The 25,438-nt window shown below is 41.5% G+C and overlaps 1 protein-coding gene across 2 annotated transcripts; it reads right to left on the bottom strand.

The window, feature by feature from the left end:
- Positions 1-6,014: 6,014 nt before the first annotated feature.
- LOC133028064 (ras-related C3 botulinum toxin substrate 3) lies at positions 6,015-24,995 on the bottom strand. 2 transcript variants are annotated; one of them, XM_061095260.1, is made up of 7 exons: positions 24,961-24,995; positions 18,572-18,643; positions 12,744-12,861; positions 12,581-12,643; positions 11,841-12,000; positions 10,723-10,817; positions 6,015-6,029 (listed from the first exon to the last, which is right to left on the bottom strand). In XM_061095260.1, exons 1-7 carry the CDS (start codon positions 24,993-24,995, stop codon positions 6,015-6,017), a joined length of 558 nt encoding a protein of 185 aa, XP_060951243.1. The 2 variants fall into 2 exon arrangements, with proteins under 2 accessions (XP_060951243.1, XP_060951242.1); XM_061095259.1 differs by lacking the exon at positions 6,015-6,029 and having other exon boundaries at positions 10,687-10,817.
- Between the last annotated feature and the right edge of the window lie 443 nt (positions 24,996-25,438).

Raw genomic sequence — 25,438 nt, forward strand, 5'->3', positions numbered from 1 at the left:
GGTGGAGAGGTGGAAAGAGAAAATGGCACACTAAAGAACAATTTGGCTAAATTTTATGAGGAAACTGGATTGTCATGGACCAAATCTTCATCGCTTGTTCTCATTTAGATTAGAAAGAGAATTAGACCAAAATATGGATTGAACCCATTTAATATTCTGTTCGGACGTCCAGCAAACAAGGGTGTTGGACTTGTTAAAAGGCAATTGCCCTCAATAACTCTCTGTGATGAAGAATGTGATGATGTTATACTGGCTGTTTAGTCGGCTCTTATCAGTTCTTACTCCCTTCTGCAACCCATACCTGTGTCCACACCAACAGCAGTTTGATTTCTACTTCAGTATTGGTGTTGATGCATTTTGAATACATGTGACTTGATGTATTTTATTTTTTCTGCAGTTGTGCGTTCTCTTAAGTTGTCAATAAATGACAAAAAGGAGGGAAAGGTAATGGAAAAAATAATTAAGTATGTGTGAAACCTATGTTATAGTTGAAAAGTAAGTTTTATGATCTGTATCTAGATACATATGTAACCTGTCTAAAGACTATTATGACCTGTATCTACATACATATGCAAACTGTCCAAATACTTAATGACCTGCGCTGTTTCACGGGCGGGCCGGTGCTGCCGATAAGCCTCAAACATTGTTATTTTCAGAACTGCCTCGTACCGCTAGATACTGATGCAACATATCAATAGAAAGCTAAGATTCTTCCGATTTGACTGATGTAAACCATTTCAAGATCCGACCACCACAGCCGGTACAATTAACGTCTCAGTCAAGACACTAACACAAAAAAAACAATCACAAAGTCGACGTCACTCACCTAAGAAGCATCATATTAATCCACAGATCGATAACATTCCAACGAAAACAGTCTTGGTACATTGCCAAAGGTCCAGACGATCCAATCCAGTAACATAATCAGTCCAAAACACACTATTACATCAAAGAATAGCCACAGTCAGCTGTTGCGTAATCTCAGCGCAGCCAGCATCGAGATGTAAACAACATGAAAGATGTTTATTTGTATACATTTTAAACCATATGACCGGTTTTGCCTCCTTTATATAAAAGTATGATTTTGAGTGTAAAAGTAGCCTTTTTAGTCTAGTTGGTTACCATAGTTCCAAATGGCCTTTGTGGGAAACGCCTAGACATGCCCTTAGGAAAAAATCTGTGAAATATTCATTTTCTGTGGTATTGTTATTAAATTTGAACCTGGGCTAGTCAAGGCTTCATGCTAGGGTCCCAGTGTGTTTTCCAGCTCATAAGTCCCAGCTAGAGTCATCTGCAGGCATCTGTTTAACAAAAAAATATTCAGGCGGGAATAAAAAAAACCTTCTACTTCACTGTGTTCCAACTGCTATTACTCAATGTCAGTAGCACTTAGACTGATTCTGACTGTTGGGGGGGAAAGTTCAGAATGTTACCTTTCAAAGAGACCAAGATCATGCATGTACTCCAAATGGTTCAAGAACTGCTTTCAATTTACTTTCGGTACTCCTCAGACAGGCCTTTTAGGTGAATCTCACCCGCTGCTTAAGAGGCTACTCCTTAATGACTGAATGTATGTCTGCTTATCTCCAAAGAAAACATAGGTAAATCAGTTGTCTGTGTTCAGGTACCTCTCCCATCCTGCACCTACAGAACCAGTCTGAACTGGTTCTGAGAGATAGCCTAAGTCCTCCTACATAGGAGCCTTGCATTTGACTGTCCTGTATCTTCACTCTGAGATCCTTGTGACTCTCTGTGTTGATCCTTTCTGCAGAAAGCCCCTTATGCACAAAGACAAATATGGTGTTCCAGCCTCCATATTGGCAAATACAAAATTGGCACAATAACTGGAAATTATGTTCAAGTGGTTTGCAATAATTATCTGTAATTAAGCTTTGAAAATGCAATTTTTGACAGTCCACGCACCTCACACTGTAAGTCTGATTGACTTGAAATGTACCAGACAAGTACAGCTCAATGTGGTCTATATAAAAGTCTATTGGATCTTAACTGTTCACCATGATGGATATTTTGGTAATTTGCATAAATTGAAAAACATTAATGTCACATATTTTTTCACTCGATCAATACCAAATTTGGTCATAAGAATAGTGAGACTATTATCAATAAGGAGGATTGGTCTGCCATTAACCGAAAACGTTTGCCAAGGTCAGGGCTTAGGAGGGAATTGGCCAAAACGTGTCAAGAATTTTTCCAATTATCATAGTTTATTAATAATCACCGGGTAGATATGTTCATACCTTGTTGGGAAATAGGCCTGTAAAAGAATTTTGAATTTCTCCCATAGGTGTTGCCAAAAATACAAAATATGTGTACCACATTAACCACTGGGCCAAATTTGGTACCAATGCTCTGGGGTCAAGTATGAACCAAAATCAGAAAAGCGATTGGCCGAAGTGGGATTTGTCTATCAAATAACACCTATAACTCATGATGTCTTTGCTCACCAAGTTGCGTACCAATCCGATTGAGGGTGGACAAATAGTGGAACTCTGTGTATGTAATTACCGCTCCATCCATTGATATGATGAGACAAGCAACTGTTCTCACTTCGACTGAAGTGACTTTGCTCAACGAAGCCTGAAACCAGTTTTTGCTTCTTTTCACCTAAACTTTGGCTAGCTGAGCTGCTTCCTTCTCTTGAACCCAAGAGGGGTTGAACCTTTCTTATTGTCGCTTGCGGCAATATTTATAATTGTCATTGCTGCTCTCTTTATCTCTTATTTTCTTTATTTTTATAGAAATTTTCTATACTTGATAACCCCACAGTGCTTTACAGTTTATTGCTATTAATACACACACAAGCGCACACACACGTGCACACAAACGCATGCATGCATGCACGCACGCACACACCAACACAGCATCAGAATTGTAGTACAAAAATAACTAAGTGTGGTTGAAAACAATTTTGTAGTTGAAAAGTAGGTTTTTGAAAACCTGTTTGAGACTTTTATGACCTGAAACCTATAAAAGATGTCTAAATAATTTTATGAACTGAAACCTTTATGACCTTTTTATCACTTATTTAGTCTCCAAAATACTGAATTTATGTCTGCTCTATCTCCAAAGGAAATTCCTCTCCTAACTGCGCCTACAGAACCAGTCTGAACTGGCTCAGAGAGACAGCCTCAGTTCTCCTATACACTGTGCACAATTATTGGGCAAGTTGTATTTTTGAGGATTCATTTTATTATTGAACAACTACAGTGCTCTCGGTCAATCCAAAATTTTAATAAACCTCAAACCTGAATATTTAAGAAATTAAAAGTGAGGTTTTGGCTTTCTTAGGAGAATATCTATGTTAGCACAATTATTGGGCAACTATTAGTTTGCAGAATTATGATGCAACTAAATGAAAAACGAAAAATTATCCCATCTCACTATTTTTCATTTAGTTAAAGGGCACCTATTATGAAAATGCCACTTTTGTAGTGCTTCTACACGTTATTTTGGGTATCTGGCATGTCTACCGTCCCAAAAACGCTGGAAAAAAACAACTCACGCGATTTGTTGTGTTTCCTCTATGTCAGGAACTATGTGTGAGAGTGCGTCCAATGGGATTATTGGTTCGATGTACGTCACTAACGCCCAAAACCCACTCCCCCATAGATCTATCCCACCAATAGATGGAACCACCAAAGATTTAAGAACCACCCACTTTATTCCATGGTGTCCGACTAGCCGCCATTGCATTCTTGCGAGCCTTAGAAACTCTTGGATAAGCAAACTAGCAGCATGAAACGAATTCGACCACTGAGAAGCTCAGGGCTGGGCTGCACAAATCCTCACAAAGCTGTTCATGTGACCCCAGCTTCAGAAGACAGAGCTAACCAGCCAGGGAGCTGGGTGAGAGGCGGAGGAAACAGAGCCTGCGGTCGGGGTGATTTACCTGCCACAGCTCCCTCCTCAGCCCGGGCTTGCACGGGGGCTGCTGGCTCCATGTCAGCTGCTCGCTTCTGGTGGATGTGTTTGTTTACGCCGGGGAGCTCCGCCGGCCGGGGTTCCGACCGGACCTCCGCTCCGCGCTCCGGCTCGCACTAGCTGCCTCCACTAGCTGCCTCCACTAGCTGCCTCCACTAGCTGCCTCGCACCACCGTAGCCCGGAGCCATCGCGTAGCCCGGAGCCCGGCGCAACCACCGGAGCCCGGGAGCCGCAAGCCGGCAGTGCGAACTCGGAGCCGGGAGACACCGCGAGCTGTTGGTGTTTTTTCCAGGTAGGAGCTGCGGAGCTGTGTTGATGCTGTGGACTATGTGCCTCTGCTACCTCAGCTGGCTGTGACTTGTTGGTGTCAGTGTGTGTTTACGGGTAGCAGCAGCAGCTAACGCTGGCTTCTGTGTGTGTGTTTTGCCCCGGTAGAAGCAGCATGAATAAATAGAAACAGCTGTTTGTCGGGAGCTAACGCTAGTCCGGGGACGTCCCGGTGTTGGGGACCGTGTCTCTGCCGCTGTGGCCACTTAGATGCTTTACGTGTATCAGCAGGGAGCTAACGGTAGCTAGCTGCTAGTTTGTGTTTAGAGCTCCAGCACTTTCTGGAATGGTTGCTTGTGAACGTATTTACAGCAGTATTGCATGTGGCCCCCCACCCGGGAAGCATCGCACTGGGAGGTGGGGGGAGAGATCCCAGGGTCCTGAGTGGAGGAGCAATGCTCTCGGAGTCTAGCTTGTGTGTGTGTGTGTGTGTGTGTGGCGTCCCGAGCATGCAGCACGTTTACATAGAAAACAATGCACTCGGAGGCTAACCCGACTCGTAGCTTCTGTGTGTGTCTGTCTTTGTTAGAAACTAGCACCGGAACGTGTTCAAGGACCCCCCCCCGGTCTCCGGTTGCATTGTACCGGTGCCGGGGGCTCGCTCAGCGCCCGGGTGGCGAAGCGGAGGAGGGGGGGAGAGAGCTGTGCATTATAACTTTTGTGGCTCTTACAGATTTGCTCCACGCAGCCCGAGCTGCACGACCCGGTGCCGGTCACCAGCAGCTCGTTGCCGCCTCCGTCGCTCGCTTTATAATAGACTCATACCCGGGGTTTTAAGTGCATTTCGCCACAAAAGTTGCAGCAGTGTTAGCTTCCAAGGCTAGCCCCCACATCCCTTTGCCTGTGTGTGTGTGTGTGCGTGTGTGTCTGTGTCTATCTGTGTGTGTGTCTGTGTGTGTGTGTGTGCGTGTGTCTGTGTATATATGCCCTGTATGAATAAATATACACATACAATTAAATACTGTATACACACATATCTAATGCATGTATTTAAATAAATGTACATCCTTATCAGAAGGTGTTGTAGTTTTAAAATTGTAGCTTCAATGAAGAAACACAACAAACAAATACAGAAATATATGTGTAGGACAGTGACTTAAAATTATTTTAACAACCTTAAATATGCTAAGGAGAGATTTAAGACGTGAAAGTGGATGTGTGTGTGTGTGTGTGTGATTGACAGGGGGGGCGGGGTGGTGAGAGGGGGGCGGGGCGAGGAGAGGGGGGGGCGGGGGGACTCAAAACAGGTCAATCTGAAGAGGGCTGTTTTAGACAGGGTAAAAAGGCTGCTGTTTTAAATGATCCTTGTGGTATTTTGACCAAAAAATGTTACAGACATTTCATTAAGACCCCAAGGAACCATATCAACTTGTGGTAAAATGGGCATAATAGGTCTCCTTTAAAGTGGGAATAATAATCAAACAACTCAAAATTTACAAATAAACATTTCTGACATTTAAAATCTAATTAGTGAGCGATAAAGCCACCCTTCTTTTCAATAACAGTAAGAAGCCTTCCATTCATGGATTCTGTCAGTTTCTGTTGATGATCAACTTTTTGTGCAGCAGCAACCACAGCCTCCCAGACACTGTTCAGAGAGGTGTGCTGTTGAAAGATGTAGACCTGTTCCTGTACCACTCCTTGAAGACAGTGTCTTCTAAAAACTGGCAGTAGGTTTGGGACAGGGGTCACCAGCCTTTTTGAGACTGAGAGCTACTTTGAATATACTGAGTAGTACGAAGGGCTACTTGTTTGACACCTTTTAATATTAATAATAATATATATGAAGAGACTGTCTGATCACGTCAATGTTAATTATTCCTCATAATAATAATTAACAATGATTTCCACAACAATGATGGTAGGAAACAGATATATTAAAACATGCAACATTAATTTCTGTTAATCTGTTTCTATTTTGCTTAAATTCATCGTAATTGAAGTACTTTCGGTGACATTCATCACTACATTCCTCCATAGGTCTGTACTTTTTCAAAAATAGAGAAAAAATAAATTAAAATTATAATCACTTTGTTACAACGATGATAAAGCTCAACCAAAAATAACACATGCATGTGACTGGGGTGTAATGTTTCTAAGTGTCTTCTTAATTTGTTGGCTCTCATCCTGTCAGCTGCCAGAGTTTTCAGACCTAAAATCCACACTGGTCTCTCCTCATGTCCTCCTTCATTCACTGTGAACCCAAGAGCAAGACAGGCTTCATCGTACTTTCTTTTCAACTTGGTTTTTGAACACTGTGTCTTGTTTGTCACTGACCGGCTGCTTCACGGGAACGAGCTCTGATCTCACTGTGTCTCTCTGAGCGAATGAGTGGGGGCGGAGCCCCAGGGCCTGTGTGTGTGTGCTGTCTGGACACACACACACACACACACATTTCCCGCTCCTGGTATAATGCTGGCCTGATACGATGATGATTTAACAAATTAACGTGAACCTGAGGCGCGCCACACAGTCTGAGAATCACTGGCATAGAGTGAGATTGCGGTTTGACTTTTTTTTTTAATTTAAAATTTGATTTAAAAAAAAAAAAACTTTTCTTTTTAGGTCACACCCTCCCTCATTACACAAATACACATCACCTGATATGCTTAAATCCAATAGGCATTACAGTTTATACAGCTTGGAGTTGGAAAATATGCATACAAATTATGATATGGTCAAAATACTCACTTGCCTAATAATTGTGCAAACAGTGTATACCCTTGCATTTCACTGTCCTGCATCTTAACTCTGAGATCCCTGTGACTCTCTGTGTTTATCTTTTCTGCAGAAAGCCCATATTAAAATACACAAAGACAAATTTGGTGTTCTTATGTTTTCAGATTTCCGTCACAGTATCTTGCCCGAAGACACAAAAGTGCACTTTTAGCCTTAATTCAGAGTTTTAACTGAGTGATAAAAAATACCATCTTAACCAAATTGCAGCTTTAGGCTAATTTTTGTGTTTAAAGTGTGCAGTTTTTTGACTATACAAAACTGCAGTTTAAGCGTTCATTCACCATTTGAAGACTTTCCAGTTAGTGTAACAGAGAGGTGAATTTAGTTACCATTGTTAAGAAAAACTGCAGTTTCAGACTTTATTCAATGTTTTAAGCATTTTACTGCAGTGTGTGTAACTGAATGATTAAAAGTCACCAGCTCTAAATCAAAACCACAGACTAGGCCAGCATGTGCCATGTGTTAGTATGTAACCTGTTGGGAGGGTGGATATTTCTGTGCCTTAGCGCCCGCGGATGCAGGGCCACAGTTGTGGCCGCACCATGGATATGATTGTGGATCGCGCGTCAGAGGTCGCAATGGTGGATCCAGTTCGGTGGATTCTGTATCGTGCATGCTGATCGTAGTGGTAATGGAGGATCCTTTGTCGCGCTGGCATCGGCTGATGAGGGACCACGACCGAGGCGGCAGCTGATAATGGATTCTAACTGGCGGCAGTGGACAATAAATGTGGATTATAGTGGATCCCATCCTGATGCTGGATCTTGATCTTGCTGCTGACCAGAGACTATGATTGCAGCAGGACTGCTTCACATATAGTATTGAAAAAATGTTTACCCTCATCGATGCTGCTAAAAACTTTAATCCTGATGATGTTTTCTTAACACTTGACATCTACTGCACTTCTGTCCGTCCTGGGAGACGGATCCTCACATGTGTCTCTCTGAGGTTTCTACATATTTTTACCTGTTAAAAAGGTTTTTAGTAGTTTTTCCTTACTCTTGCTGAGGGTTAAGGACAGAGGATGTCACACCATGTTAAAGCCCTATGAGACGAATTGTGATTTGTGAATATGGGCTATACAAATAAAACTTGATTGATTGATTGATTGATTTTGTAGTAAAACTTTAGTTTAACTTTGGGCTAACTTGCACTACCTTTATCTTATCTGTTGTAGGTACTGGCCTCCCCCGTTTCGAAGAGGAGGACCACTTTCCTATACTGTTTCATATTTATTTGTTTATGTGCAGACATTAAATCATGACAGAAAGCACAAGCACTTTACAGAAACATTTGTATTTAGTTTACAAAAACTTTAAATATTTCACCACACAAACGTGAAGTAATAAAAAATAAGACAAACAATTAAAACAAGTGTACAAGTCGTCTTACATTACATACGTACATGGCCAATGCATTTCAACATACAACCTTTCCTAATAATAACAAGCGGTCGAATAACCAGTGAATTTCCATGCAATAGTAGATACAATTTTTTTTTCGCCATTTCTCAGCTACATTTCGACGTTTAGTTTGCAGGACCACATGACATGATTCAACCACACAGTTTGCTCTGCCAACCAAAGTCAGCATGACGGAGTGGACTGTAGTGCTGTGTCTCACCACACGAGGGAGAGAGATACACTCCAGGCCTGCAACCATACAGAAATGCAAGTCATAAAGGTGCAATCTGTGCGGTTTGCCATGATGACAACCTCCACAAAGACCAGCCCCTTTATCGAACATTGTTAGCAACATTTCTAACTTCAACATGAGCGACTATAATCCCTTTAAATTTACCGTTAAGAGCTAAATAATCAGGTACATGAAGATATTTTTTTTTTTTCTAAGGATTATTCTGTACATCACAAAATGTCATTGATACCCATTTTTTCTTTCTTTATGTGTTGAAAAGTATTGTTTATTCCTACAATAAAATATGAAATAGTACCAAAAACTGGACACTTAAAACGTGGTTTAAAACAATACTGTGTGTGTTTTATTATCTATCCCAACCTGTCAAACAACACTGTCTCACTGACACGTTCATGTCCAAACACAAAAACAGCAGCATTCATATATACACATACAGACACACCCACAAACAGAGGAAGAGAGACAAGATCGAAACGATGGGATAAATTAAGACCCATGCAAGCTCCCACACCCTCACAGGAAGAACTTAGGCAGCAAGGTTGTACAGCCCCCATGTTCGGCATGCTCACCTGTCACAGTTAGATAAAGTTATCCAAAGACACTTGACAAAGATCCGTTTTTTGTCTGAAGTATTCTTACTTCAGACAGACTGAAGTGTTTAAAAGAAATAGCACAGACTGGATAAATTAGTTCCACATTGCTAAAAGCGAAAAATTTCAATTAAAAAACAAATCAAATGACTGACCCAAAGATAGTGTTGGTTGATGAAGAACATGACATGTGGTTCATTTTACAGCCATATCTTTGACACTGCTTTATGACATGGACTGAACTCCAGAGTTTTTGAGGACTTTCTCAGACTGGCCCCCTGGAAGTCTAGGGGAGCTGATGTGAAAACACAGCAGGAGATCTTCCACAGGATTCACGGTGAGGGATGGTGATGCTGATCCCACTTCTAACACGCGACAGATGGAAAAATGAAAAAAGAAAAAGAAAACAAATATCTCCCGATGAAAAGGTGGAGCCAAACACATAGAAGTCATGGACAAGTGATCTTTGCAGCGATATTAATACGTTGAATCCTGCCTCTGCCTGCTGTGCCAGTCTTCACCTGAATCCTGTGGAGGATTTGATACTGTTGTGAACGCGTCAGAGCGGAGAATCTCCCGTTGCAACTTCCTTTCTGTAAACGGCTTTAGTTTGGATATATATTTATGTTATTAACACTAGATTTTGACCCTAGGCCCCTCTATAAGACAGGCCTCAGAGGTCACCTTGAAACCTTTTCCATTTCAGTATATGTTTACCATTTAATCAAATTTCCACAAACTAATTACCACAGAGTGAACACGGGGCCCAGTTAGTAATCTATCCTTGTTGTTTGCCTTGATTTACCCTTCAAAAGCAATGTTGCTGCCAAAAGATCTCAGCATTTTTTTTGTTTAGCACAAAGCTATCAAAGCCAAAACCACAAAACAAGCTGAGGTTTTGTTGTTTAGAAACCTTCCTTCTTCAATATGTCATTCTGATTTCTTGTAGAGGAGCAACACAACATATTTCAGACTCATGCTCAATATGTGCATTTTCAGAAATCCAGGCAGAAGTATTTTGTTTCCAAATGCTGAGGGTAACTTCTGACCTGAAGGCGGATTCATAATTCACATATCATATCTAATCAACACTGCATTAATTTTAGCAAACATGGCTGAGACAGAAGAGATGTTACAGTATGAGGAAGATATATATATACCATTGTCAGCCCTCATGGCAACTTGATGTGTTTCTATGAGTACAAAGAAAGTGGACAGTCACTGTCTTTCATAGTCTATAGCCTATTCAGTAATGGTTAATAAGAAAACTGATGAAGTATTGGTCTTTTTCCCAATATCACTTTAAAACATAAATATAAAGAAAGCAATCTCAGCAGCACACACTCATTCTCTCTAGTTTTCTCTCTCATCCTCTCAGAGAAGTAGTGGTTGTTGTTCATAGTGATGTAGTGTTATTGAAGTGTTTTCTCCTCAAAACATGGTACACCTTTTCCCCCTTTTCTTTACTGGTGGAGGGCAGAGCACAGCTCGGATGGCCTCATCGAATACGGTCTTCAGGCCTCGCTGGGTCAGCGCAGAGCACTCCAGGTACTTCACAGCCCCTGAGGACCAGGGAGAGGACATGATATGAGGAATATTTGAAAGGAGACAGCTAAAATCAAACATTTATCATCCACCTAGGGCAACAAGACCTGACACCTTTTCTATTTCTCACTACAAAATTAGTCAGGAGCCTTTCAGTTAATTTTTCAAGGGAGTGTTATCAACGGTCACAGATCATAATACTCCTGGACACAATTGGATCGACATACAACCAATCAGAGCTAATAAAACATGTGACATAGCATGTCATCAAACATGTCAGTGCAGTTTGTTGTTCTTTTAGTCAAAATATACTGTCCAGTTTGTTTAACACTGTCTCTGTAGCAGATTCGTCTTGATCGTTAATAAAAATGCTTCTTTGCTTCCTTGATAATATTTATCTGAAATGTAAATTTTCTTCCAGCCTTACAGTAGGAGGGTTCCTGATACACTATTTGACCTGATTTGCGATAACTTCCTCACTGTATTTTACCTTTCTAATAACAAGGCTGCATTAACTTTAATAAGGCTACACTGTTTAAAAAGCCTATTCTTGATGCAGATCCAACCCCACCTTCATTTAAAATCACAGAAAAAACTCTCAGTCTTCATTCTGCAGGTATCCCTGACTTCAGAGCTGCAGGTATTAATATTACTATTGCCCTATTATATATTGTAAGCACTATTATCATTACGATTACTATTGGTAGTGCTATCATTGTCTCTTTTACAACTAGTCAGTAATTTAATACACCAGTTACCCAACTGCTCTGCCCTGCCAAAATCATAATGCAAAACATATGCAGTTGTGCATATGGTAAATGGTCTGTATTTATATAGCCCTTTTGTATTCATAATGACCACTCAAAGTGCTTAGCAGTAGTTTATTGCCACTCACACAGACATACATACAGTTCATCTATGGGCAGCACTCTTCCTATGAGGGGCAATTCGGGGTTCAGTGTCTTGCCGAAGGACATTTTGGCATGCAGATGGGGAAGACTTGGATCGAATCACTAACCATATGCCATACACAGCCTTACCAATCTCTCTTGCCATGGCCAGGCCCTGCGGGTAAGTAATGGGAGAAAGCTTCTTGTCTCGCAGCCTCTCAATGGTATCCTTGTCATCTCGCAAATCTAGCTTTGTGCCCACCAGGATGATGGGTGTGTTGGGGCAATGGTGTCTCACCTCAGGGTACCACTGTGGTGCCACACACGTACACACACAAACACACAAGCGTACATATGCATATACAAGGGACAAAGTCAATGAGAGAGGAAAAAGAGAACAGTTAGCTGGATACAGAGGGAGAGCAATGAGTGCCTTTCCAAGATTACATTCAACACTGAGTTCTAAAAAAAAAAAATTGATCGGTTTGAAAGAAGGCATAAATTGGTCTAAACACAAATACCCAGTCACATCACATCACATGATGAGAGAGAATCCCGACATACTAGTATACAGACTCTACAGAAGGAGGCTGGACCAAAGAAAAGTGTGATTTCATATGAGAGCATCACATGATGCTCAGCAGACTACACCACAGCCGGCCATCAGGCACCCTCTGCAGAGTGTTTGCACTAGTTCAGACCTCATCTAACAACATGTCTATGTGCCACATCCTTGGGGGGAATGACTTAAAATTTAGACCGTTCTAAGCCAAGGTCTGGACAAGTGAGGTAACAGTGTAATAACCAGGTAGAGCCATAGATGTGCCTCCTTGTGGTCAGACTCGGCTTGAAGGGGAAAAGGAGGTGGGCTGGTCAGTCAGCGTACTGACCTTAGCTCGGACGTTCTCAAAGGAGGCCGGACTGACCAGGGAGAAGCATATCAAGAACACATCCTGGGAAAGAACCAGAGAGATGGCTAGTTGAGAGCTAATTATGTGTGTGTGTGTGTGTGTGTGTGTGCGTGTGTGCATGTGGGGGAAAGAGTTTGAATACCGTCTGTGGGTAAGACAGTGGTCTTAGCCTATCGTAGTCCTCCTGTCCTGCTGTATCCCAGAGACCAAGATTCACTGGTTTCCCATCAACCATCACATTTGCAGAGTAGTTGTCAAAGCTGAAGGAAAGACATTACAATGAGTAAATGGCAGCTCTGTTCAGGGAAAGGGGGAAACCACATTGTTGATTTAGTCGCACTTCCAAACTTAGTGGTTCATGGAACAATTTATTTTTGTCTGGAACTAAATAATTAGTGTAGACTCTTTGCAGATGATTCTGTCATTTAGGCTCTGATGACCCTGATCATGGCCCTGTCGTATGAGGGGCCATTTTGAGGTTCAGTATGTTGCCCAAGGACACTTCGGCATGCAGATGGGAAAGAGTGAGGATTGAACCGCCAACCTTCTTGTTGGAGGACATCCACTCTACCCCTAGGCCGCACCGCCTCATACGGGTAAGGAAGTACGAAGCAAGAGGTTTCGATAACTTATTTCTTAGAATGGACTGAAAAAGTCCACGGAGTGACTGTTTTCAAACTTTGAGAATACCTACTGACCCCCTTCAAGTAATTACGGATAGTGAAAGCCCAGATAATTTATTTTACACAATATGGGCCCTTTAATATTCATGGTGATGATACTGATAGTCCTAGTGTTGCATTCATTTCAGTATTAGATTTAATTGGTTTCAGTCAGTGTGTACACTAACCTACTCATTGTTGTAACCACACACTTGAACTTGTACTATCATACGGTGACAAATCTAATAGTACTTCCACATAATCCGATTATATCAGACCACAATTAAATAACCTTTGAATTCTCGTTATCAGACTACATGCCATTAATGAAAAACTCCTTTTCTAGATGTCTCGCTGATAGTGCTGTAGCTAAATTTTAATATATTTAACCCCATACTATCTCTGTCATGGTTTGGTATTTTCCAATGTTTAGTTTCCAACTCTTTTTGAAGAAGTGTTTTCAGTTTATTATTTCCTCCTCGTGTTTCTTGTACATCCCTGTGTTTGTGTTTGTTTAAGTTGTTTCTGTGTTTCATCTGTGATTATCTTCCTCAGTCCTCATGTGTTTCACCTGTGTCTAATTGCCCCTGCCTTTCCCCTTTGTATTTAAGCCTCTGTGTTCCCCTTGTAGTCGCTGCTCTGCGCCGGTGGCTCCCTGCTGATGTCCCTGGTCCTCTGACGTCAGAGGTCCTCGCTTCGCCTGCTCCGGTTCCAGCTCCGCTCCGGAGATTCCCTTCTGTCGTCCCTGGTCTTCTGACGTCAGAGGTCCTCCCGGCAACACCCGGTTGATGTCTCGACTCCTCAGGCATCAGGGCTCCTCGCTTCGCCCGCTCCGGTTCCAGCCACCGGTTCCTGCTCCGCGTCGGAGGCTTCCGGCTGACGTTCCGACTCCTCAGGCATCAGGGTTCTTCGCGGTGTCAGCTCCAGTCCCTGCCCCGGCGGACCGCCTGGTTCCGGCGGCAGAGGTCCTCACGGTGCCAGCACCGGTTCCTGCCCCTCGCCCGGGGCTGAGGTCGGAGCCCTTGCCCTCTGCCCCTGACCGGTCTTCTGGCCGCCCGCCTGAGGAGCCTCAGAACTCTGTCCCGGTGCGGCCGCGGTGTCGTCCTCCAGAGCTTCGGAACTCTGTCCCTGTGCGCCATCCGCCGGAGCCCTTGCCGTCAGCATGAGACCCTTTCCTCTGTTCCTGACCGGCCTCCGGGCCGCCCTCCTGAGGAGCCCCCATGCTTCGTCCTGGACCGGCCTCCGGGCCGCCCTCCTGAGGAGCCACATGCTTCGTCCCTGACCGGCCTCCGGGCCGCCCTCCTGAGGAGCCACGTGCTTCGTCCCTGACCGGCCTCCGGGCCGCCCTCCTGAGGAGCCACGTGCTTCGTCCCTGACCGGCCTCCGGGCCGCCCTCCTGAGGAGCCCCCATGCTTCGTCCCTGACCGGCCTCCGGGCCGCCCTCCTGAGGAGCCACGTGCTTCGTCCCTGACCGGCCTCCGGGCCGCCCTCCTGAGGAGCCCCCATGCTTCGTCCCTGACCGGCCTCCGGGCCGCCCTCCTGAGGAGCCACGTGCTTCGTCCCTGACCGGCCTCCGGGCCGCCCTCCTGAGGAGCCACGTGCTTCGTCCTGGACCGGCCTCCGGGCCGCCCTCCTGAGACATTGTGCCCGGTTCCTGAGCGGCCGCGGAGCCGTCGGCACCAGACCCTGGGCACATCCCGGAGTCCCTCCTCCGGTTCCCCCCTCCTCCCTCCCGTCTCTGTTCGCGTTTTGGACCGTCTGGGATCCGGTCCTTGAGGGGGGGTACTGTGATGTTCTGTCATTTTTGTTTGTTTATTTTCACTCTCTTTGGATTTTCTGTATCCTGTTTTATTTTGTAGTCTCATGTTCCTTGTGTGTTGTCTCTGTCTTCACTTCCTGTCGGTGATTATCTTCCTCAGTCCTCATGTGTTTCACCTTTGTCTTATTGCCCCTTCCTTTCCCCTTTGTATTTAAGCCTCTGTGTTCCCCTTGGTCCCTTGTCGGGTTGTACGCGTTTTTACACGTTGTCATTCAATGGTTAGTTCTTGTCTGCTGTTTCGTCCAGCTTCCCCTGCTTGTTTCCTCGTTCTCTGTGCGCCTTGTCGCCAGTGCTTTACTGCCAGTGTTCCTGTGTTTTGTTTGTTTCTTGTTAAAAGGACTTTTTGTTATATTAAATTACCTTTATTTTGATACCTCTGCATCCTGGGTCCATCTCTCCCTCATCTTACCGTGACAACAGCAGGTTTATTCCCTGTGTTGCAAGGTAACACTTCAGGTCCAGGTACAGTAAGAGTCCAGCAATGGGGATGATGTTGAGAGCTCATTCAGTGATAGGATTTTTACAACTATTGCCTCCCTTGCATTTGAAGTACTTGCAACAACGGATACCAGCTACCCGACAGGGAAGTGTGCACACTTGCCACATGAGCAGGGATCTGGCAAACCTTCAGGTTTTGAGATTACAATCTCAGGGACTAATAAACTGCCCTTTCTTACAAAACCATAAGCATCTGCATTTAAGATTGAGGTGGCGTCTGTAAATGGTGCTCGGACCCAAAGCTGCTGTTGATAATAGGCTCTTTGTATATGTCTTCTTGCATTAGTTGAGGTGCAAGCGGTCCTCTCAATGTCCATCTTGAGGACATTACTATCGAACACAGCAATGCGCAGGTCGTCAAATATCTTGATGTCTGTTGATGGTTTGAGACACTTGACCAAGAATGTTTCTGCCATTTGTATTGCACTCTCTGTTAGCTGTGGACAATTGAAATTGAGAATCAGAGAAGAGTTGTCTGGTTTGTGGACAGTGTTCAGAGCTGCAAGTTTAGTTTTGCTGGTTGTATCACACCCAGTCAGTGCATGTAGTGCTCGTCTCCCAGCGCTTTGCAGATATCATGAAGTGGTAATATTGATCTTTTCACTCCTGAGTTGCAGATAAGCCAGAGCTCTTGGAGGCCAAGACTTCTCCAATTGACTGTTATGTGGTATAATAGGCACACAAAGACATCTGTGTCACCCGATGACAGTGTCAGTGATGTAGATCCTGTACTGTGCCTTAAAATGTCCTGCACATGGAAAATCATCCTGTCATCAGCTTCCTCGTGTGTGACGTTGAGCCGAGGGAATGGAGTAGCACTCGCCGCTGACACAATCCATGCCTGTGGTGATATACCAAGGTATAGTGGTTTAGTGCCTTAATTAATGTTGAGTGGCTGACCACCAGTAATTGGTGGTCAGCCACTCAACATAGAATGCCTGAAAAGCAGGCTGCCAAGTAAACTTTTGTTGAAAAAAAAGTTGTAGGGGATGACGTGATGACAGCAATATTTAAACAGCTAGGAAATGTAAGCTTTTAAAGTTTAGGTTAATAAACAACTGGCAGTTCCTGTATGTTGCTAGTTGTAATAGATAATAGTTGTAACTTTTTTTAACCATTTTATTTATATCAAATCAGAATGCTTACACTCTTCTATGACCTTATAATCATGGTCATTGTGATCACCTCAGAAAATCTGTAGCTTCAAGGGTTAATAATGATATAATGAGATATTGCCTCATTTGCATATTTAATATTATGTTTTAGACAAAGTGTAATACAAAAAGTATTTCTCTTAATATGAACATTAATCTGGAAGAAATTGATGAGGATATATATAAAGGGAAAAAAAAAGTCCCATTCACCTGTTGTGTGATAATTGTGTCACCTGTTGTGGTCATTTTCAGGACTTTTGTCCCGGATAGAGATTTTGGCACACATCCCACGTTGTTCAGTGGGGTAATATTAGTCTATTACAGTTGAGATATTCTCCGCTAAATGAAGCGCATACATATCTTTCCCAGGAACTGTACTAACAGAAGTCACCTGCTGCCTTGGCTCGATGTTGCTTTTCATCACATTCACCTTGAAACCCAAAGACCGTACATGCAAGATTAACCTGTGGGTATCCTCTACAACAGTGGTTCTCAAATGGGGGTATGTGAAGGCACTCCAGGGGGTATGTGAGATTTAAAAAAAAAAATTTAATTAGCATCCATTCAAAAATCCTTTAAAATTTGTTATTTAATAAATATTCAATAAAATATAAGTGTAAGTTCATGAACTGAATTTTATATTCAGTAGGCTATTCAATTTAAAAACCCAGAGTCTCCCCCATACCAGGATGGTTTGACCCAACCTGGCACACGCCACCTGTCATCACTGCCGCCCTTGAAAACCCAAACAATGGAGTCGTGGTTGAAGCGTAGCATCAATGCCGCTGAAAACACGGAGAGACAAGTGCCAAAGTAGGCGAAACCAGAGCCGACAAAATTCCGTCAGTATTCAGAAGAATAAGTTTTAATGGGATTTACTTCCACGAGTTGCCACCCACCCAAGGCTTTGCGATTTTTCTGTGGGGAGAGATTAGTCAACAGTTCCATGAAGCCAGCACATTTTCCGCGGCATCTCCAGACAAAACATGCAAGTCATGTTGGTAAGCCCCCTGAGTTTTTTAAAAGCCTCCATGACATCAGCCAAACCCCTAGAGGCCTCTTATGTGGTTTCTTTGCTCATAGCTAAAGCCAAGAAACCATTCACTATAGCCGAAGACCTGCTCCTTCCAGCCGTTGTTGTGCTGGCTGAGACCATGCTGGACACAAACGCAGCTGAGAAATTAAAGATTGTGCCTTTGTAAAATGAATTTGTGTGCCACAGAGTAGATAAAATGACCCCTCAACAGGGCCGCCAAGTGACCTAAAGGGACTTCCATGAAAAGGACACATGCTACTCTGAAAGGGACATAGGGATGGAGAGGCTGCTGCTGCAAGCTGCTGCTGCAAGCTGCTGCTGCAAGCTGCTGCTGCAAGCTGCTGCTGCAGCTGTATTATTTTATTGTAGTTAGAAATGATAATGAATAATGCTCAGCAGTTTTTATTCAAGTGGTGTGTTGTTCTTGAAGGGGTGTGTTTTAGTAACAGAAAGCTAATGTATGTAATATTGACTGGTGCGCATTGGAAAGTAGGGCTCTCGAAAAGACACTGTGTAATTCTAACCCTACCTGACAGGTCTGTTTTCATTCAATCCTGCAAGTTTAATGTCTGTCTGAAATCTTGAATCAATCATGTTTATTTATTTGCAGTATTACTAAAGTCTCAGGCGTTTTACTGCTGGTATAGTATACAAGTGTGACAAAGTCTCACTAACAGGTTAAATATTTTAATTATCTCAGCATATACAACATATTGTCGTAGACTTTAATTATGGTATGGTCCTATAAAACCCTTGCTTACATCAAATAATTGTGAGAACGTGCAGTGTAGGTTTACTCACACAGTAGGAATGTATTCACCAGGGAAGGCATTGGTGGTGTAGCTAATCAGCAGACAGGTCTTACCAACAGCCCTGAGGAGGAGGGACAACAGAGTTCAACATTTTAATACTACACAATCTACACAACCATGCAGTGTATACAAAAATTACATCTGAATTTACTTTATGGAAGAGTGTACGCAGGACTGTTATTGTGTGTGTAACAGTGTCCTACTACTCCCTTTCAATGAGTGCTATACAGACATTGGCCAAAATTCATATTGCCTGAGGGACTCAGTTGCTCCCTATGAAATAGAGAATTTATAAATAACAAGAGGGTGGCATTATAATGACTGATACTGACAGCTTCAATTCATCTCCATGTATTTATTATTATTTATTTATACACACCATTATGTGAAAATGACTATCCTAGTCATTTAGCATTCACTCACCCTCCATAGAGACAGTTGATTATTGAGAGACTATATAATGATTGTAATCACAATTATACACTTACTATATAGTCCCACAATCCAACTCTATATTGTTATCTCCAACATGGAGGTCATGTTTTCATCTCTGCCTGTTTGTTTGTAGGTTGGTTCATATGTTTGATTGTTTGTAAGTATTATTACACAAAAACAACTATACGGATTTCCTTGAAACTTGGTGGAAGAATGTGGTATCAGGGAAGAACCCATAACATTTTGGTGCGGATCATATAAGGGAGCGTTTCCAGGATTTTTTTCACTTTCTATAACGTTGCGAGATAGGCCTTTTTTCAACACTTTCCCAAGGAATAATTCTCAGCTTTTAAAAAAAATTCCAGGGTTTATGAGACCAGTGTGTATATGTAATAATGGGCACTGGAAGATGTCTGTGATAAATAAAAGTCTGAGCTGCTACACAAACACACACACAAACAGATGCTGTCCACATACATAGATTGCACATACTTGATCTTGATACAAGTAGCCACAGGTACTGCATGTAAAGTTATTAAGAGAGCAGGATATGATGCAAACCACTCAGCTTCAATAACAATTTATCCAAGTGGCCACTTGTGGTACTGTAACAAAAAAACCTGTTGACCAAAAAGGAATTTTCTTTGGAGACCACAATTTATAAAAGAGAAGACAGGTCACCTCCAACTTCAACCGAGGTAATTTATTACTTCATGTAAAATGGAAATTTAATAAGAGCAGGTTTATTTATTTAAATATTCCCCACAACCTCAACATTGATTTTTATATCTTTGACATCATCACAATGCAAAGTCTATAGATGGAGCTGCCACAGAAAAGCGGAGCCAGTTAACATGGAAACTAGAGGCCATTTTTGGCAAATTTTATCACTAAGCAAATTTTATTCAAGTAAACATGTGAAATCTTTGAGTCCAGCATCCAGTTCTTCTTAGACATTTCATAAGCTTATGTCTGTGCGCTGGTTTACATTATTCAAACCAGATATTCTGATAAATCTGTAAGAGCACAGGTGTTACATGAACACCATGAGTCCAAAAGTGTCAGTGTGAGTGTCAGTGAGACAGCATGAATAACAACAATAATCTGTGCTATTTGGGGCGGAGGAAGATAAACTGACAAAAACAGTCCAAAATGTCACATGGTATATCAGGTGAAATTCGGAACACACCTTTACAGAACAATAGAGCTCATTCACTAATACCTGCAGACTGCAGTACCGTTTGCACACAGAGAAATCAGACAAACTGAAAAGAACATTAAAGAAGTCAAGAATGATCAAACGAAAATCTAAAGACAGCACAGCACTGGACTCAAACCGTAAAAAAGTTGCTACATTTTGCAGTGTCAACAGTGGCAAAAATACCACAAAAAAGGATACATTGAATGCAGAAACACATTCAGTGAAAGCTATATCGGGACAAAGGTGCATAATTGAAGTAAAAAATTAGTTTGATATCAGTTTTGAAGTCAAAAGTAATATTGTCAAACACAGAAGAGAGAGGGGATTGGAAAGAAAAGGAAGGTGGACCGCGTTATCTGAGCTGGAGCAGCGCATAATTGGAAACACAGCACTGCAGGTGAACATGCAGCTGATTGTCTGTGGATACTCGACCTGAGCATGACTGGACCCATCAGGACCGGACATGCCGGGTAGGGTTCAGACAAAATGTTCTGAATCATATTCTGGTCCAGGTCCCGCTCGGTGCACCCACAGACCAGTCTCCTGAGCTATCTCTCATTTCAGAACAGATATAAACTCGGTTTGAAGAATTAATTGGCTACACTTGGAAAGAACATTTTAGCTAAAATCTGTAGCAGTAAAATTATAGAACGTATTTAAGATGTAAACACCAGTGTGAAAAACCAAAGGACAACTTTTATGACCAAATATTCTCCACTCAAACATGTTCATGTGTTTAAAAAATGTTATCTTTTGCAGTTTAGACCAAATATCCTGTGTTTTCTCCTCTTCAACATTATTATGGGTTGAAATTTTACCACGGAAATATTAAAAGATACATATTACAATGCATTGGCAATCATACGTCATAATTGCTGCCTTATTGGACCAGGCAATTATTTCGGCTCCAATATATTTTTAAAAATTTTATTTACAATATCATGTAACTATGCTTCAATGCTGTAACACATGAATTTTGCCTCTGCTATATTATAATTATCTTCCACTTGGATTATATCCACATCCGGTCACTGCTATAACAATGCGGACTGACTGCCAGTGTCTCCTTATTTGATTTGAAAGTGCCCATTGTGTTCCATCTTTCTCACTGATAGTCAGCTATTAGTGCTTGCATTTGCACTATTTTAACTAAATGAGTTGTGTTCTGACCAAATGGCAGCGTGGCATGACATTGTTTGACATGTGTATCTATGTGTACCGGAAAGGGGGGAAACTGTTGCTTGCTAGTTACTGTCCCCATGAATGTGAATTAAGATGCAAACCAAGCTAGCTAGTTTGCTGATAGCTTTGCAATGCTGGGCCTACCAGTTCCCTCAGCCCTGCTAACCTGTGTTAACCGGTTGTTAAAGTTAAGCTTGATGAAAAGGTAAATTAACCAACATTACCATATCAACATTTGTTTCTTTCACATGAGACTCAGTTTATGTGATGTGAATTACATTAATGTGAATTATTAAAGGTCCATGAGGATGTGGTGATAGTTCAGTTTAATATAATGTTTAACTTCTTACACTTTGTCAAACTGTTAAACATTTTAAATTTAATAGCAGCTTGTGTTCCTCCAGGCTTTGGTCCTGGCTCTTACACTAAACACTTGACTCCATCAAGTGCTGTAAGATTTATATGAAATACTACTTTACTTCTCAATTTTAACATTTCTACTGTAAATTATATTCACTAAATATTAAGCACTGGAGATTAATCTTCCTACAGTGAGGATCTTGTTGACCTTGATCCACAACTGTATTTCACTTTTTGTTGGATTATAAATTAATGAATGTTGCTCAACATGCAATAGAGATATCTATAAGATTGAGTTTTACTACTCATGAGCAAAGAAGCACATCTGGTAAAAACAAGCAACAGCACAATATTGTAATCATACAAGAACCCTTTGATGAACATTTTATTGGAATTAGAAATTAATCACAGGATTTTTACATTTTGATTTTAATAGAATAATTGACAGTTAAGATATGAGTTAATACTTACCTTATGAGTCTTATTACAATGAAAACATTAATTCACCAAAGTCTCCTTTTTGATTTATTATAAGGAAAAGGGTAAATGTGCAAAAACCAGGCAAGTCATCTGTAGTCAATGGAAAATGTACTCAGTACAGTTTAATCATATTGGGTACTACACAAATTGAAGTCACATAAACTGTGACTTCAACATTTTAATATCAGAGCTTAAATATGTAGGTTTGTAAATCTAATACATACTTTTAAAGTGTTAACAGCAGTAAACATTTGTTATAGAAGTCACATTTAATCCAGCTGAACTTCAGGTTGGTAAACACTGACCTGTGAAGTTTGTGACTGCTGAAGTTCTTCAATTTACTAATTCTAGTTAACTCATTTTTTAAATTATATTTAAAAAATGTTACTACCACCTCTAAAAAACAGCAGAAATTAAGTAAAAGGTGAGAAACTGAACCTGAGAATATAGAGAATCAAACACAAAGTTCTGTTTACTGACATCTCATCAGAGGAAACTGAAATGAAGGTTTATTGCCCTCATCACATCTTATTAAAGAATTAAGGATGTTGTTATCCAGTCTCGCTCTTCTACATCCTGAAGAATGGCACCAAATATGCTGCTCCATACATGAGGTCTTCCTTCTTTTGACACCAGTCATCGTGATCGTTGGATGAAGTCCAGTTGTTTCACATCATCGTCATCAACTAAAGTTTCAGTCCTTATGATTCATGGATGATTTAAAAAAACAAACATACAAAAGCACGTCAGCATAGAGAAATAGAAAAATAATGAACGTATAAGTTGGTAAGTATAATGGTCAGTTTAATCTGACAGCTTCACTACATAACTAAAAAGACTTACACACCACTTCTAAACTGATTAACTGTAGACATCAATAATCACAATTAAACACAGAAAGTTGATGCTACAGTTTAACAACATGTAAAGAGTACATGCTGCTAAACTGAACTATCAGCACATCCCCATCGACTTTTAACAACTCACATGTATGTAGCTCACATCATTTAAACTGAATCACATGTGGCAGAAACAAATGTCTTCATGTTAATGTTGGTTAAATTGAACTTTTAATCGAGCTTAACTCTAACACCTTGTTAACACATGTTAGCAGCCCTAGAATGCTAACAGTTTCCCTTTCTCTGGTCAGAACACATAGACTGTAAAACGTTTAGAAAACAAAAGTTTACTCACCGAAGAAACCAGATTTCAGCTCCTCTGTGTCTGCTGTTACTGAAGAATTCAAAACTAATTAAAAAAACACTGTCGGTGTCAAAACCTTCTCCAGCGACTAATCACGACAGAAAAGAGTAGATGTCAGCTAAATTGAGTGAACACGATGTAAATAAGCTCCAGTTTACCTTACACAAGGGATTTTCAAACTGTAAAAATGTTACTGTACATCAAATTATATCATATCCATTAGAGATGCATTAACCAAGAAAATAAATCAATTCAAGATTAGACAAACGGGAATTTCTACAACTATGTGATTATATCTAACTATCAACATTCTACATAATGTAAGTCCATCCTGTAGATCATAAACCATTGTAACAAATTGAGAAATGTAAACGCTAAAGAGCTCTGTATTCCGAAAACTGAACCGCCATTGTTTTTTTGCATGCGTTTACAGGTCAGTCTTTTCAATGTGGCAGAGATGTTAAATAGCAATTGAGTTAACACTTGATATAAACTGACCACTGTTATCTATCACATAGGTGTGTCTTTAATCAGGTGTTCCTTATAGTGGGCGTAACTTATATCCTTGCAGGCTGCAGATGGTACTAACAGATGATACTGTTGGTACCATAGACAACACACACACACACTTTGCAAGCTAGCTACATTACAAATGACTGTTTGTAGTGAATCAAAACTATAACTTAAGAATTTAGACTATGAAAAAGCACTCATTTGAAAATATAATACAAAAGAAAACATCTCAATTTCAGTCAGACCACACCTTTGGACCCTCCCTGCCAAGTAAACACATGCATCTTTCCAACTGTGTATCAAATAAAAAGCATACTTTGGCATTTCTGGCAGATAAACAAGGCTGATACAAGCACACAGGGTATATGAGGCCCCTGATAGGTCACCAAAGTACAGTACAATCTACATGCTGCCAAAACGTTTCTCTGTGTTCTGAGATGAATCCCAGAATTCAGAGAAAAATCTGAAAAAAGCAGCATTACTATTTAAGTCAGATTTGTTGTTTCAGCATTTTGATTTCCAGCACAGAATAATGACTTATATCTGAGGCGTTTTCTTAACTTTGTCAAAATCGTATGAGCACAATTTTCCTGGTCTTTATCGACAACCAGCAATTATGTAAAGATTTTAATACAGCAGTAAAAATGATCCTGCTGTAGCTGCCGTACAGTGTGGGCAGAACTAGGGCAACGGGGCCTGTTTGCCACTGACAGGGCCACAGATTCCTTAGCGTGCATCAGCACTTCAGCCTGCCTTCGGTGGCCTGCAAGAAGTGCGAGGTGTTCCCCCCCATAGCATCCCAAAGTGCACGATGTGAACGAATCTAATGTAACTACAGATCTATCGAATATAAGAAGAAGAACAGAAAATCGAGTCAACCGACACATCGGTGAGCCCCCGCTCCTTTTTCTACAAAGCATCCTCCCATCATCCATTCATCCGTAGACCCATTACTGAATCACACACAAGAGAACGTGCGGATACTGAGTGTTTTCAACTCTTACCCGTCGCCGACCACCACACATTTGATAGCCTGCATTTCTGCACGAGCTCAAAGCTTCCAGGGAGCTGCAGATGGTGCTTTGATGGATTCGTCAGTGAGCGCTGAGGTGCTGGATGAGGGCAGCGGGCTAGTTCGCTCGGCGATGGAGCTGCAGTGAAAAGAGACGATTTCGAATAGCGCCGAGCGAGTGCGGAAAGTACCGAGTGTATTTAAAGGGACAGACAACAGAGTAGAAGGATCATTGTAAGTAAGATGATTCCCCTCTTTTACTTCCGCCTTCGCTTGGCTATATCGCTCCTGTTCTTTTAACTTTGCACTGGCTTTCGTTTGTTAAAAAAGATAAGTGATGTATTTAATATAATAAATAATAGAGACAAAATGCATTTGGCTACGAATCGATGATAGTCTGTTTCGGCCAGGTGTGAAAAGTGGAAGGAATGTTAAGAACCACTAAAATAATAACACTCATATAAGAGATG

This window comes from Limanda limanda, chromosome 21 (assembly GCF_963576545.1).
Source record: "Limanda limanda chromosome 21, fLimLim1.1, whole genome shotgun sequence".
Taxonomy (NCBI): Eukaryota; Metazoa; Chordata; class Actinopteri; order Pleuronectiformes; family Pleuronectidae; genus Limanda; species Limanda limanda.